The following is a 15072-nucleotide window of genomic DNA, read 5'->3' on the forward strand; positions in this document are numbered from 1 at the left end:
CCCCACTTCTCTTTGTTATTCTTTCTTTCCCTTTCCTTCTTATCAATTAAAGATGTGTTCGTCAAGGCCCTCCCTGTTGACTTTCTCCAGAGTGGGTGCCCACCTGCACCGTGAACACTCAGCTCTGTCACACCCCATCTCGAACACCTACTCCCCCCTGAATAAACAGAGCAGCTGTTTAAGTACTTGCCTCTCCTTACAGTTTCCAGTCATTGGACATTCCCAAGAACAGCAAATGGAGAAGTAGATCTTGAAGTTCTTTCTAGAATGAGCCTTCATGTGTAAGCATGAGCATAGGTGTGGGCTGGGTGTTAGACTGTGTGGGCACTCGGTCTGTTCTCCATTTTCTCTGAGCTTGGCTTTTCTTTATTTTTGAGAGAGAAGGAGGGAGGGAGGGAGGGAGAGAGAGAGAGAAAGCTTCCATCTGCCGATTCACTCTGGTAAGTACCCACAATGGCTGGGACTGGTTGGGTCCAAAGCTGGGAGCCAGGCGTTCAATCTGGGTGTCCCATATGGATGGCAGGGACCCTAGTGCTAGACCCATCACCACTGTCTCCCAGGGTCTCCAGTAGCAGGAAGCTGGAGTCAGGAGTCAGAGGTGGGTATTGAACCCAGGCACTGTGATGTGGGATGCAGGTGTCTTTTTTTTTAATGGCCAATCAATTTTTTTAACTTTTTTTTTCTTTAAGATTTAATTATTTGAGAGGTACAGTGACAGAGAGAGGGAGAGACAAAGCTCTTTCATCCACTTATTCACTCCCCAAATGGTCACAAAGGCCTGAGCTGGGCAGATCCTAAGCCAGCTGCCAGGAGCTTCTTCTGGGTCTCTTGCATGGTTCAGGGGCCCAAGCACTTGGGCCATCTTCTATTGCTTTCCCAGGCCATTAACAGGGAGTTGGATTGGAAGTGTAGCAGCTGGGACTCGAACTGGCGCCCACATGGGATGCTGCCACTGCAGGCGGAGGCTTAGCCTACTAGGCCACAGTGCCATCCCCACAGGTGTCTTAACCACTGGGTCAAGCACTTGCCCATGCATTTCTTTTAGAGTCTGGATTTTTTGTTTGAAGGTTTTCCTGGCCGTGAATGCTGGTTGGAGGTCAGAATCTACAATGACAAAGGGCTGTTTGGGAAGATGTCTGGCAGCTCCTCCTGTCCTGGTGTTGCTTGTCTACTGTAGCCCAGGTGTCTCAGGTCGCAGTGAGGACAAGTCAACGTGGCCATTACTGAGCTCTTACTGCGCACCTGCCCTGTGTCAGATGCCCTGTGCGTGGGTGCAGTGTTTGCTCCCAGCCATAGTCTCATAAACACGTTAAGTGGCCCCTCTTAAAGGAGCCCTGTGTGCAGGGACTAAGCACTCTCAAATCGCACTGAGTCAGACATGCTGTGATCTGTTTTAAAGATGGGGCTGCTGAGGCTTACAGGGGCTAAGGCACTGGCTACCGTTATGCTGCTCATAGACGAGTCCTGCATTCCGGGGGCAGGGTCACCCCCAAAGCATGGCCATCCTGCCAGTGGCGGTGATGGGTTTTGGCTCACCAACTTTTCATCTCCCCAAGCCATGGCATTGAAGTCACCTTGCTGTCATTCACAGAGTAGAAAAAAAACACCCATTATTCTTATTTGTTTATTTCTTCTTACAATAATTTTTCTTCCACAAAAACAATTTCCTGTGTTGGTCCCATTTTCCCCAAACAGCATAAATGATTTAGCTGCCTGGTGGGCCCCAGCAGCTGCCACGTTCTGACAGGGGAGTTGCCGAGTTGGAATTGTAATGATGAGGAGACCCTGGTGAGCGCCGTCTTCCTGGGGGAGGGGGTGAGGTGGGGAGAGGCCGCACGCTCATCACAGACGCACGCCGCTGAGAACTGACAGCCGGGAATGGGTTTCTCCCTCCATTGGTTTCCATATTTTCCCCTTCATTTCCTTTTCAAAACGTGAGAGCTGATCAAATGAGCATTCTCTCCCTTAAGGACTATTTAAATCTCATACTTTTTGGTTATTCATTCCTGCAGGTTGGTGGTTTTATTTTTACTTGGAGGAGGGAGGGGAATTGCATAGGGGTAGGAACAGTCAAGAGTTGAGAGAGATGGTTTTCTTTTTGCACTGTATGCAGGCTAGCAATGGTACCTGTGTTTGTGAGCTCTCTGGTCCAGGCCGATGTTTTCAGTTCTTACCACACAGATCATTTTGTCATCACGCGTGACACGTAATCATAGCAGTAACCGGTGCACATGGAGTGTGTTGTTTAGATCCAGCTCTGACCGCAGGGTTTTGGCTGATGCAAACTTTCCCAATCAAGCCTGTTACCAAGAGTGGCACAGCTTCTTTCTCGGGTGCATTGGCTGGTGACAGGGGCTGGTGACCTCCTGCTCTCTTCCCTTGTCCAACGGGAACTTTTCTCCCAGGCCACTGTTTCCTCTGCTGCCTCCTCTCCTTCCCCTAAAGGGGGAACTTCACTTACCCAAGGCCATTTTGCTATTTTTCTCCCCCCACTGCACCCAGGCTCAAGTCACTCATCTCCTTGAGAAGTCCGAGCTGGCCTGATAAGACAAGTGTGGCCTCCAGAGAATTCTCTTAAAAAGATTCAGCTTATCCATTTATGTTTCTGAAAAGCACTTTCCCCATGCAAACATGTGTCAGGGAATGTTGTTTTAGGCTTTGAGACTGTATTTCTTGGCCCAAGGAGAAGTGTAGTCTATATCCTTTGTAATCTGAAATGCAAGCTGATCTTTGCATGATCAATAGCTTGTTGGTTTAGTTCAGCCATGTCTTCAATATTGTCAACTCCAGTTAAAAGTGCAGCTCAGCTCTCTGCCATTTGCCTTGGGCCCCCTGCCCTGTCCCATGTGCCCTGTACTCAGAGCGGGTAGTACTATCAGCGCCCCACCCTGGGTAAAATGCTGGAGGGTGACCAGGTATTGTGCAAGATGGCGGACAGCCTGGGAAGGAAGGGTGGCGTTTCCAAAGTAACCCTTGCATCTGCTTCCAGAGAGCAGAAAAAATGCGACCACGCTTGAGCAGAGACTGAAAATCCTAACCAACAAGCAAGCAAACAAACAAAAAAGCCCTGCGTTTTCTTTCTGCTTCTCGGAGACCAGGGTTAATTTCATGGAGACAAAATGCATGGCACAGTCAACAGTTCTTTCCTTATAAGATAGAGACTCATTTCCAAGTGCTTCTGTCTTAAAGGTTTGGATACAGCAACTTTTAGTTATTGTATTTGTTGGTTAGGAAATTGGGGAGCCCACAATCTAAGGGCTTAAGGGAGTGATTTCTTCCTAATAAAAAATCAAAACTGGGCTCATATTCTAAGCAATGGTGAGAGTAGGTCTTAGATTGCCTACCTGTGTTGCTCCAGGTAGAGAGTTCTGGCCTTTCATTGCTTGGTTACGTTTAAATAGGCACCCACATCACAGAGGCAGGGATGTGCGGGGCCACCAGCGGTTTGCGTGGAAGGGCGAAGGGAAAGCACACAGATGTAGACTCTGGAATGAACTGGGGGGCCTAGGCCACTGATGGTCTCTCCTTTGTCGGGAGCCTCCCAGGTCGGGAATTTGGGGTGAGGGGTGTGAGGATGGCTGGGTTTACCCCAGCCAGGCCGGTGATGGATTATTTAAAAGTGAGAGTAGAGTAGTCCAGAGAGAGAAGTTGACAAATGAAGAAAGACCTGAAGAATCTAACCACATGGCACACAGCAGTCAGATGTTATAAAGAAGAGAGGGGAAGAATGGGCGGGTGTTTTAAAAATAGATTTATTTATTTATTTGGAAGAGTTACAGAGAAAAAGAAGGAGAGATAGAGGAAAGGGGGGAGAGGGAGAGAGGGAGAGAGAAAGTGAGAGGGAGAAAGGGAGAGAGGGAGAGAGGGAGAGAGGGAGAATGAGAATCTTTCATCTTCTAGTTCATCCCCCTAAATGGCTGTAACAGCTGAGGGTAGGCCAGGCTGAAGCCAGGAGCCAGGAGCCAGGAGCCAGGAGCTTCTTCCGTGTCTCCCATGTGGGTGCAAGAGCCCAAGCACTTGGGCCATCTTCCACTGCTTTCCCCAGGCCATTAGCAGGGAGCTGGAAGTGGAGCAGCTGAGACTGGAACCGGCTCCCATAAGGGATGCTGGTGCTGCAGGCAGTGGCTTAACCCACTGGGCCACAACACTGGCCCCCAAACAAAAAAAAAATAAACATTTTTGTTTATTTATTTAATTTATTGGAGAGGCAGGCACACTTATGCGCGGATGGGGAGAGAGAGAGGCGTTCCCATCTGCTGGTTCATTCCCCAATGCCTGCAGTGGCTGGGACTGGGCTGGGTAGAAGCTGGGAGCCAAGAATTCAGTTCAGGTTTCCCACGTCGGTGGCAGGAACTCAGTTACTTGAACCATCACTACAGCCTCTGAGGATCTACATTACCAGGAAGCTGGGTCGAAGCCAGGCATCGAACCCAGGTACTCTGATGTAGGACACGGGTATCTAAACTGCCAGGCTGAACGCCTAACCCCAAACACCTTTTATGGACTGCAAACTGGCAACTTATTTTTCTGGTTGGATTACTCACTGGAAAGTCACTTTCTAGTAATTTCCAAAGCTGATGTGCTGGTGAGTTATGTGAGTTGAGGTGCAGCACAGTGCTGTGAAGGCATGGGGTTGAGCTGGCCGGCGTTCCTCTTGCCTATGGAGTCACTGGCCAGTGGTGGTGGCGCCATGCACCCTGCGGATCTGTCTTCCCAGTACTCGGTGCATTGGGCCAAGCAGCTGAGATGAGAAGGGAACACTCTGTCGCTCTGCTGTTCTGTGTAGGAGTTTGTTATTGACACGCCCTGTGAAGATGCCCAGAAGATGTACATCGGCAACGCCATGCACGGGAATTACGCAGCCGTCTTTGCCCAGCTCATCATTCATGGAAAATCCCAAGGTTAGTCACCCACGCAGAGAACTGGAATAACTCTCTCTCTCTCTCTCTTTTTTTTTTTTTTTTGGACAGGTAGAGTTACAAACAGTGAGAGAGAGAGAGAGAGAGAGAGAGAGAGAGAGAGAGAGAAAGGTCTTCCTTCCGTTGGTTCACTCACCAAATGGCTGCCACAGCCGGCGCTGTGCTGATCCGAAGCCAGGAGCCAGGTGCTTCCTCCTGGTCTCCCATGCAGGTGCAGGGGCCCAAGCACTTGGGCCATCCTCCACTGCACTCCCAGGCCACAGCAGAGAGCTGGACTGGAAGAGGAGCAACCGGGACTAGAACCCTGTGCCCATATGGGATGCCGGCACCGCAGACGGAGGATTATCCTAATGAGCCACGGCGCCAGCGCTGGAATAACTCTCTTTATTAGTGTTATTCACTGGATATTTTTTGCTGAAAACCCTTTATTATCTCATAAAAAAATTCAGTACAAACCTTATCTTCTAAGAAGACAGGGTGATGAAGTTTATCATTGCATTATAGCATCGTGCATGATCATGTGCAGTGCTCATTCACGGACCTGAATGAATTTGGGGATCAAAATAATTTTATGCCATCCCAGGAAGTGAATACAGCTTTATTCGTATTTTTGGAAAGGAGAGTTTAATAATATCTCTTTGCCTGTCACAGGGCCCCACTGTTTCATCGTTCCCATCCGGGATGAAAACGGGAGCTTGTACCCTGGGGTGACAGCTATCGACATGCTGTACAAAGAAGGTGAGTCCCCAGGCGACCCCACTCCTGCCCTCATTCCTTCCACCCAGACACTCCCCACCCCACCCAGGAGACTCTAACCTGACTCATCCCACCCAAACAGTGAAGGCAGAGGAAACAGCCCCCAGAGAAGACACTGCTTTGGAAGCCTAATTAAGAGTCTTTTATGCACCTACAGAGAAATAGAATGGAAAGATATGCTTATTTGAGTGCAAATATTTTGAAGGGATCTTCAAAAACTTAATGGAAATGCATATTTTGAAAAAAAAAAACCAGATTTTTATATCAAAATAAGCTTGTCCATTCATTCCATTTCCCCAGACTTTTTTTTTTTTAAGATTTATTTATTTATTTGAAAGTCAGAGTTACACAGAGAGAGAAATAGAGGCAGAGAGAGAGAGCAAGAGATAGAGAAAGAGAGGTCTTCCATCTGCTCCCCAGTGGCCACAATGGCCGGAGCTGCGCCAATCCAAAGTCAGGAGCCAGGAGCTTTTTCTGGGTTTCCCACACAGGCACAGGAGCCCAAGGACTTGGGCCATCTTCCACTGCTTTCCCAGGCCATAGCAGAGAGCTAGATCGGAAATGGAGCAGCTGGGACTTGAACCAGTGCCCATATGGGATACTGGCACTGCAGTTGGTGGCTTTACCCACTACACCACAGCGCCGGCCCCTTCCCCAGACTTTTGAAGTGATCTAGAACTGGCAGAGTGCCATTCATCATGTCCTAGGCATGGGGCAGTTTTGCCTGGGATGCTGCTCTGAATTCTCTCCGTTTCTTATGCTTGTGGGCACTTAGGGAGATGCAGCTCTCATGCCCCAGAGTCCCCCATGGGTGTCTGTGCTGCTGAGGTCCTGCTGCCCCCTGAGGATTGACCCTGTGCATCTGTGTGCTAGGGCTGCCCTGCCACAAACTGCACAGTGTCTACCACAGAAACGTGTGGTCTCACCGTCCTGGAAGCTGGAGCCTAGCATCCAAGTGTTAGCAGGCTTTTTTTCCTTCTCAGAGCAATCAAAGAGGGACTCCATGGTCCCCAGTGTTATATTTGCATGCATATCCGTCTCCAATTCCCCCCTCGGATAGGGACACCAGCCTTTTAGAAGGCCCGTCCTAATGACCTCATTTTAACTTGGTTATCTCTGAGAAAATCTCCAAGTAAGGTCACAGCCACAGGAGTTCATATAATTTTTGATTTTGTTGTTTTTTTTTTTTTTTTTTTTTTTTTGGTGAGTGGGAGGAATGCAGTTTAACCCACGAGACCAGGCGGTGACTGCCGCCTCCGCTGGTTGTCCTTGGCCAAGGTCAAGCCAAGACAAAGAAGGTCCTCTGGAACAGCAGGAAAGAAAGAGGGAAGCCAGATGGGGGAGGGGAGGGAAGAAGAGCATCCTTTGGTGGAGGGGCTGGTCTCACCCCTCCCTGGTGTTCCCCCACCATTGTCGCAGAGGCAGGGATGCCCTGCAGGGTTGCACTGCCCCTGGGCTTGCAGGGGTTCTCAGTGTCTCTCCAGGGGTGGCTGAGGCCCTCTCTCCGGCTCTGGCCCCTTCCTTGAAAGGGCCTTACTCACGTGTTGAGCGTTGCTGAGGGCAGAGGGGAAGGCTGTGCTCTTGCGATCTCCTGCCAGGCACTAGAAACCCTGACAGCAACAGAAAAGTCTTCTTTGCTTTCCTCGTCGGCTCCTAAGTGCAAGCGTGTCCTTGTCATGGGCACGTGTTCTAAATAAAGCCATTTCCCGAAGAAAGACTTGGCCCAGGTGACACCTCCCTGAGCTCTCCGACTCCGGCAGGTGTCTTCAGCAAATGGCTCAGGCAGATGTCCCCTGGCCTGCCCCTGTGCCCTTGTGGCTGCTGTCACTGCCCGTGGGCATCTGCCTTCAGAAGCTCAGCTGTGTGATGAGGAGGACGCGCTGGGAGGGGGAGGCCCCTGGGTCCTGTCCTTGCGGGGAAAGCTGGCCTTCCTGCCTTCTCTGTCTCTAGCTTTCTTTTCTGAGAGGTGCACAGAAAGTTCTTTTAAATTTTAAGTTAACATTTAACTGTGCACGACTGTGGGGTTCAGTGTGAAATCACGAGACACACATATAAGGGGTCTTCAGAAAGTTCACGGAAATGCATTTTCTGAGAAAACTAGGCATGCCTGTCCACATTTATTTCACACCAAAAAAAAAATCCATTTTTACACAAACTTTTCGAAGTCTCCTTGTTTCGTGTGTGATCTGATGAGAGTAACTGACATATCCATCACTCTCCCTCTGCTTTTATAAAAAAAAAAATCTATTTTATTTATTCAAAAGTCAGAGAAAGAAAGTGATCTCCCACCCACTGGTTCACTGCCCAAGTCCCCACAGCAGATGGGCTGGGCTATGCTGAAACTGGGAGCTGGGAACTCAGCCCAGGTCTCCCCCTGGGTGACACGGATGCAACTTCCTGAGCCGTCACCTGCTGCCTCCCACGGTGTGTGTTAGCAGGAAGCTGGAATCGGCAGCAGAGCTGGGACTCAAACTGAGAAAGTCCAGCATCGGCTGCTGGCGTCCAGGCGGCAGCTTAGCCACCAGGGCAAGCACCTGCCCTTGCTTTCCTTTCTTAATCGCAGCCCTGCTGGGGAGGTAGGTGTGCTCCACCTGAGCCCTGCGGCCCTCTGCGGCTGTGCAGGAGGAAGTCTGCTCTCCTCCCTTCTCTTGGTGCAGGAGTGAGCTGCGCCGGCCAAAGGCTCAGGCGCAGCTCACCAGGGAGACAGTGTCCCTCCTCGCCTTCCCAAACACAAAAGCACCAACAGCTCTGGGAGCAGAACAAAGGGCTTTGCGTGTTGGGGGAGGCAGCAGGGACAGTATTGCTGCTGCTGCATGGGTGCCTCTGAGCTGTATTTTGTTTCTGCTCTCCCTAGGTTTGCACGGTGTGGATAATGGTATTTTGATATTTGACAAGGTTCGGATACCCAGGGAGAACCTGCTGGACAAGTGAGTAGTTTTCTTCTTAACTCAGGCTGTGCCCACTACCTCCTTGCTCTTCCAAGCTGGACACGACTGTTGAGTCTCCCAGGTTGCATATCCCTAACCATCCCTTCAAGGCTACTGACAACTCTTTGGAAAAGGGAGATGAGCCAATGGAGAAAAATTAGAATGATCTAACGTGCCAACATGCTGCTGTCCAGACATGGTGATTGCTGCCTGTCAGTAAGGGGTCTTCAGAAAGCTCATGGGAAAGGTATATTTTTTAAAGAAAGCTTTTATTTAATGAATACAAATTTTATAGGTATAGATTTAGGAATATAGTGGTTCTTCCCCCCATACCCACCCTCCCACCCCCATTCCCATCCCACCTTCTACTCCCTCTCCCATCCCATTCTTCATTAAGATTCATTTTCAATTATCTTTATATACAGAAGATCAACTGTATACTAAATAAAGATTTCAATTGTTTGCACCCACACAGACACACAAAGTTTAAAGTACTATTTGAAGACTAGTTTTACTGTTAATTCTCGTAATGCAACACATTAAGGACAGAGGTCCTACATGGGGAGCAAGTGCACAGTGACTCCTGTTGTTGATTTAACAATTGACACTCTTATTTATGACGTCAGTAATCACCCGAGGCTCTTGTCATGAGCTGCCAAGGCTATGGAAGCCTTCTGAGTCCACAAACTCCATCAGTATTTAGACAGGGCCATAAGCAAAGCGGAAGTTCTCTCTTCCCTTTAGAGAAAGGTACCTCCTTCTTTGATGGCCCCTTCTAGGGAAAAGGGTATTATGAAGAAAAAATTATGCATAGGTTTCAAAGCTTTCTTGCATCGGAGAAGTTTATCTTTGAGCTCTGCTTTCCCATGAACTTCCTGCAGTGCCCTCCTGTGCCTTTCCAGGCTTCTCTGTGCAGATGCGTCTGCAGATTTACCGGGTTTACCACATACATTTTTTATGACTTGTAATTTCCATGCAATATTGCATAGCAAATGTCTTAGATAATAGTAAGCATACACGCACTATTATTTTTAATAGATTTATTTATTTATTTGAAAGAGTCACAGGGAGAGAGAGAGATCCTTCGTTGGCTGGTTTACACCCCAGATGGCTGCAACAGTTGGGATTGGGCTAGCCTTGCCCTCCACCCTGATCTGCCATGTGGGTAGCACAGGCCCAAGTACTTCAACCATCTTCCAGGGCTTTCCCAGCCACATTAACCGGGAGCTGGGTCAGAAGTGGAGCAGCCAGAATTGGAACTGGCACTTATGTGGGATGCTGGCATCACAGGCTGCCACTTCACCTGCTGTGCCTCAGAGCCGGCCCTGCAGTATCACTTTTAACAGCACCATTCACAGAGGGTTAAATACATGGTCTGGAAGTCGTGTCACCCATCCTTTACTGTTGGACCTTTGGGGTCTATTTCTCTGATATAAACTGGTCAGCGCCTTTGCCTCCTTCGTGGGTGGCAGTGGGTGAGACGCCCCCTGGTAGCGTGACGGGCTGTGATGACCACTGGGTCTGGGTGAGTAAGTTCCAGTCCTTCACAGGGAGGCCAGGTTGGGTTCCTCTTTGCAGAGGCTAAGGAGCACCATTACCTTTCACTTTCTCAGCCGTGTTTCATGTATCCAGTAAATATCAGGAGCCACAGTCATGCTGACATTGGACAAAGCCAGGGGTCAGGCTGGGCATCACCAGCGGTCCCCGCGCCTTCCGACAGATTTCCCTGGATATTCTGCTCCTTAGGTTGGCCTGCAAGTTTTGCCAGCAGATGCATGTGAGAGTGGATGCCCAAAGTCTAAGAAAAATGTCTGGGAAACAGACTTGGCCTGGACCAAACTCTGTTGGTTAAATCCCCACTGCCTCCCCGCCATGAGACAAAATGGAAGCTGTAAAAACTTCCTTGCAGTTGTTCGGTGGATGCTGAAGCCTCCTTCAGGAGCCACCAGAGCGCAAGCAGGTTGGAGGACACTGTCCCCACCCCCCAGAGGTGTCTGTGTTTTTCCCAGTCACTCACCAGCCTCACCCATCTCTGGGCAGTGGGGCATGGGAAGGAAAGCCACAGGGCAGGGGAGGGGAGGGCTGGTGTAGGCTACCACGTGATGAGATCTAAACAGCCTCACCAGACAGAAATTGAGAAACAGAACTTGAAAATCATATGGAAATGGAAGAGACCAGAACAGCCAAAAAATTTATTTTAAAGATTATTTATTTGAGGCTGGTGCCGCGGATCAATAGGCTAATCCTCCACCTAGCGGCGCTGGCACACCGGGTTCTAGTCCCGGTCGGGGCGCCGGATTCTTTCCAGGTTGCCCCTCTTCCAGGCCAGCTCTCTGCTGTGGCCAGGGAAGGCAGTGGAGGATGGCCTGAGTGCTTGGGCCCTGCACCCACATGGGAGACCAGGAGGAAGCACCTGGCTTCTGGCTTCGGATCAGCGCGATGTGCCGGCTGTGGCGGCCATTGGAGGGTGAACCAACGGCAAAAGGAAGACCTTTCTCTCTGTCTCTCTCTGTCACTATCCACTCTGCCTGTCAAAAAAAAAAAAAAAAAAAAAGATTATTTATTTGAAAGTCAGAATTACAGAGAGAGGGAGAGAGGTATCTTCCATCAGTTGATTTACTCTACAAATGGCCACAAATACCAGGGTGGGGACCGGCCAAAGCCAGGAGCTAGGAGCTTTTTTCAGGTCTCCTACATGAGTGCAGGAACCCAAGGACCTAGGCCATCTTCCACTGCTTTCCCAGGCACACTAGCAGGAAGCTGGGTAGGAAGAGGAGCAGCTGAGACTTGAACTGGTGCCTGTATGGGACGCCAGTGTCACAGGCGGTAGCTTAAACCAGTACACCACAATGCTGCTCGCCACCCCTCTTCAAAAAATATTTTTTAAAAAAGATTTTATTTCTTTATTTGAGAGGCAGAGTTACAGACAGAGAGAGGGAGAGACAGAGAGAAAGGTCTTCCATCCCTTGGTTTACTCCCCAGATGGCTGCAACAGTAGGAGCTGGACTGATCCAAAGCCAGGGGGAGCTTCTTCTGGGTCTCCCATGCAGGTGCAGGGACCCAAGCACTTGGGCCATCTTCCACTACTTTCTCAGGCCACCAGCAAGGAGCTCAGTCGGAAGTAGAGCAGCCAGGACATGAACTTGTGCCCATATGGGATACCAGCATTGCATGTGGAGGCTTAATGTGCTAGGCCACAGTGCCAGCCCCTGAAAACACATTTCAAAGCTACAGCAATCAAGGCAGTGTGGCGTTTATGTACGGCTGGGTATAAGCACAATGGGATAGAATGGATAGTCTAGCAAGACATCTGCATGTATGTGGTAAAGTAGCATCCTTGCTGTCTTGGTACCCCTCTCCTGCTGGGCTGCAGGCTGGTGGCGGACCAAAGCCTGGTGTTGCCTCCCACAAGTGGAGCCTTTCTCAGCAGGTCCTGGGGGGACCCCCCTCCCTCCTTAATCTACTCTCTGGCTCATGGAGGCTCCAGGGTGAGGGGTGTGTGCACGTGGGGGACCTCCTTGTTTCTTGCTAACGCCACCTCTTTCCCATGTCACCCATCCCCTCACCACAGGTTTGGCTCCGTGACACCAGATGGGCAGTACCATTCACCTATTAAGAACATGAGTGCCAGATTCAACGCGATGCTGGCGGCACTGACTCCCTCCAGATTAGCGGTGACTTTCCAAGCCATGGGCGCCATGAAGGTAGCTGACCGTCTTAATCGGCCTCCTTGTTCTGGGGGTGGAGAACAGCTGTGATAGTTGGTGTGATGTGGCCAGGGTTCCCGGGGTGACACTGCAGGGTGCCAGTTGACCACACGCAGGGAACACATTCTGCCCCCTTAAGATGGCATCCTGCCCATCTGCACCCCAGAGGTGTGCTGCTCACTGTGGGGGCCACAGGGAGCATGGGCCTTGTGGCCACAGAGCCATGGGCTGTGACCAGGGAGGACGGTTGGTTCAGGACGAGCACGTCTGGTGGGGCGGCTGAGGTACGCACGTAAGGCTGTGGCTGGGTACATCAATGGGCACTGGGCCTTTCGGGGCTATCTGGGACGGGACAGTCACAGTCACAGGCTGGAGTCCACAAGGCCAGTCCTCCAGAAGCCATCTCTGCCTCCATCTCCCATATTGTGGTTTGGAAAAGAGCAGCCGGGAGAAGCTCTGGATGGCCTCCTTCCCCCTCCTTCCCCACTGTTGTCTTCTCTGGGCCTTTGCTGTCTCTTGGCTTGAGGGGAGAGCCTGCTCTAAGCCCCAGTGCACCTGCGGAAGCTGGAAGAAAAGCCGAGTCTCCCCAGGAGTGTATATTGCCAGGCTTGAGTCCAGGTTCCCATCAAGAGGGAAGAGGTTTCATTCACCTGACTCCACGTCTGATGTCGGCTGCAATGGCCTCAATAGCACGCAAGTCCTCCTCCCCTCCCTCCCACTGGGTCTGCTGCACAGCCAGCCAGCCCTGGCCCCAGCTGCCCCTGGCCATGTTCTTCCCTCTGGTGGGTGTGGCCGAGACCCTGGCCCTGACTGTGGCTGGGTTCCTGCACTTTGGCCGGGCCCTTTCCATAGGGTGAGGTGGGTGTTTGGTTCTGTGGTCCCTGGTCAGGAGTGGCTCAGCTGGACCCTGAGCTGGATGGGCTGAGGAAGGGAGAGCGAGCCCGGGGGAGCCTCATGACAGAGTTGCTAACGCTGGTGCTGGTGCAGGGAGAGCCGGCTCTTCCGGCAGGTGAGAAAATGCCTTGCACCTGTCTCCAGGCCCCCAGAAGGTGGCATGGGGAGAGAAGCAGATGGACTCAGAATTGCGGCGAAGAGGAGATGGGGTTAGCAGAGGCTGCGATGGCTGTGCCTGCAAATATCCCCTCTAATTGCAGCAGCCTTGCCACAGACCTGCATGAGGGTCCCTCTGAGGACAGCACTGGGCACAGGCCTGTGGTCTTGAGGGTCTGCTGGGACCCCTGTGCCCTTGCTAGTTTCCAAGAGGGTGAAGATGTATGGGGACATCTATGCCACCAGCAGTCCCGAGTTCACCGAGGCCTGTGGTGGAGTCGTGTCGGGCTAGGCATGGGGCAGTGCCGATGAGGCAAGGCAGGGGTGTTCCTGGAGAGACTCCGTCTGTCGTCTTACCCAGTGCTGGAGCGGGATGGGGGCAGTGGGTAGAGAGCAGAGACAGCCTGGGGGTCTCATTCTGCTGAACGCTATCCAAGGCCCAGCCTCTGCTGAGCTCTGAGGGTCTTGGATTGGTTCCTTGTTGGTGTCTGATGTGCACACTCTGGTCCTGGCACTGTAGGGCCACAACCATGATCATGGGTTCCGACGTTGGAGAACCCTGTACTCACATCTCATCCTAACCGTGACCAGCAGTGGGAACAGGGGCAAGTCAGTAACCTGCTCTAAGCCTCAGTTTCTTCATCTATAAGATGGGCCTGTGGGTGCTGATGAGGCATGAGTGAGACCTGTGTGCGGCCCTGGTGCAGAGATTCCTGCAGCTCAGCTGTGACGGGTTACTGGGAAGACAGGAGTTGCCTGCAGGAAAGGGCCGGTGGGCTTTCCCCTGAACACACACCTGGCTCCTGCCCTCCAGGCAGCAAGGGCCTGCAGTGTTCACAGAGGCGCATAGTGTCCCGTGGATTCCTGGGTGTCTGGAACACAGCGCCTGACATCAGCATCAGCCCTGCCCACCTGTTGCCAGGCGAAGGGGAGACCTGGCACAGAGCCTGGCAGGGCCCAGACCCCTCTTGGTCCACACACGGCTGATGTCCCTCTGCTGGCCGGTGAGCCGGGCCGCTGTGATCTCAGTGTGTGCGTGTCCGGCGCGGATGATCTCACCGGCCCCTTGGGCAGCTTCTGTTTGCCTCCGGCTTGCACACATCACATATGTTTTCCTGACAGAGACCTGAGACCCGGTGCTGTGCTGGCTGATGCATGGAAAGACGGGTCGCTCCCTCCCGTGTGCATTCCTGCGGTATTAGAGAACTGTCACCGCCGCTCTCCCCGCCCCCGCCTGGCCCCGCGTGACATTCGCTCAAGGCTGAGCATGCCTGGTGCTTTTAAACTTTGCCCAGACATCTGCTTTTTCGCGATTATCTCTCATTTCGGTGGCATTCTGCAGATTTTCTCCCCAAGGCTAGCCTTGCTAGCTATCCTCTACCGTTGTGTCCAAAACGCCATGCCAAATTAAACTGTTCGCGGGGACACAGGGGAAGGAAACTACTTGGTGGGAGTGGGAGTGGGAGGGTGGCTTGTGAGGATTCTGAGGCCCACGTGGGGAGGCTGGGAAGCCTCTTCCCAAAAAGGAACGGAGCTGGGGACACCACTGTGGGTGTGCAGGGAGTGGGAGAGCCAAGGAAGTACAGCCCATCCAATGGGATTCATTTTGCATGGAGTAAGACAAAGTGGTCACCATCCCCAAAAGCAGCTGCCAAAGGTTTGAAATTCGGAGTGGTCCAGGGGTTGGGCTCCCCCACTAGCAGCTCTGGGGTG

The 15072-nt window shown here is 51.6% G+C and overlaps 1 protein-coding gene across 2 annotated transcripts in view; it reads left to right on the forward strand.

Annotated features, from left to right (window-relative positions):
* The window catches only part of ACOXL (acyl-CoA oxidase like), a 371066-nt gene that overhangs the window by 52078 nt on the left and 303916 nt on the right, over positions 1–15072 (forward strand). For both annotated transcript variants that reach the window (XM_051836339.2, XM_051836342.2), the window contains exons 6-9: positions 4787–4901; positions 5571–5657; positions 8530–8602; positions 12174–12306. In XM_051836339.2, coding sequence (XP_051692299.1) covers positions 4787–4901; positions 5571–5657; positions 8530–8602; positions 12174–12306 — 408 coding nt within the window. The remainder of the gene's footprint in view (positions 1–4786; positions 4902–5570; positions 5658–8529; positions 8603–12173; positions 12307–15072) is intronic.

Source organism: Oryctolagus cuniculus, chromosome 2 (assembly GCF_964237555.1).
Source record: "Oryctolagus cuniculus chromosome 2, mOryCun1.1, whole genome shotgun sequence".
Classification (NCBI taxonomy): Eukaryota; Metazoa; Chordata; class Mammalia; order Lagomorpha; family Leporidae; genus Oryctolagus; species Oryctolagus cuniculus.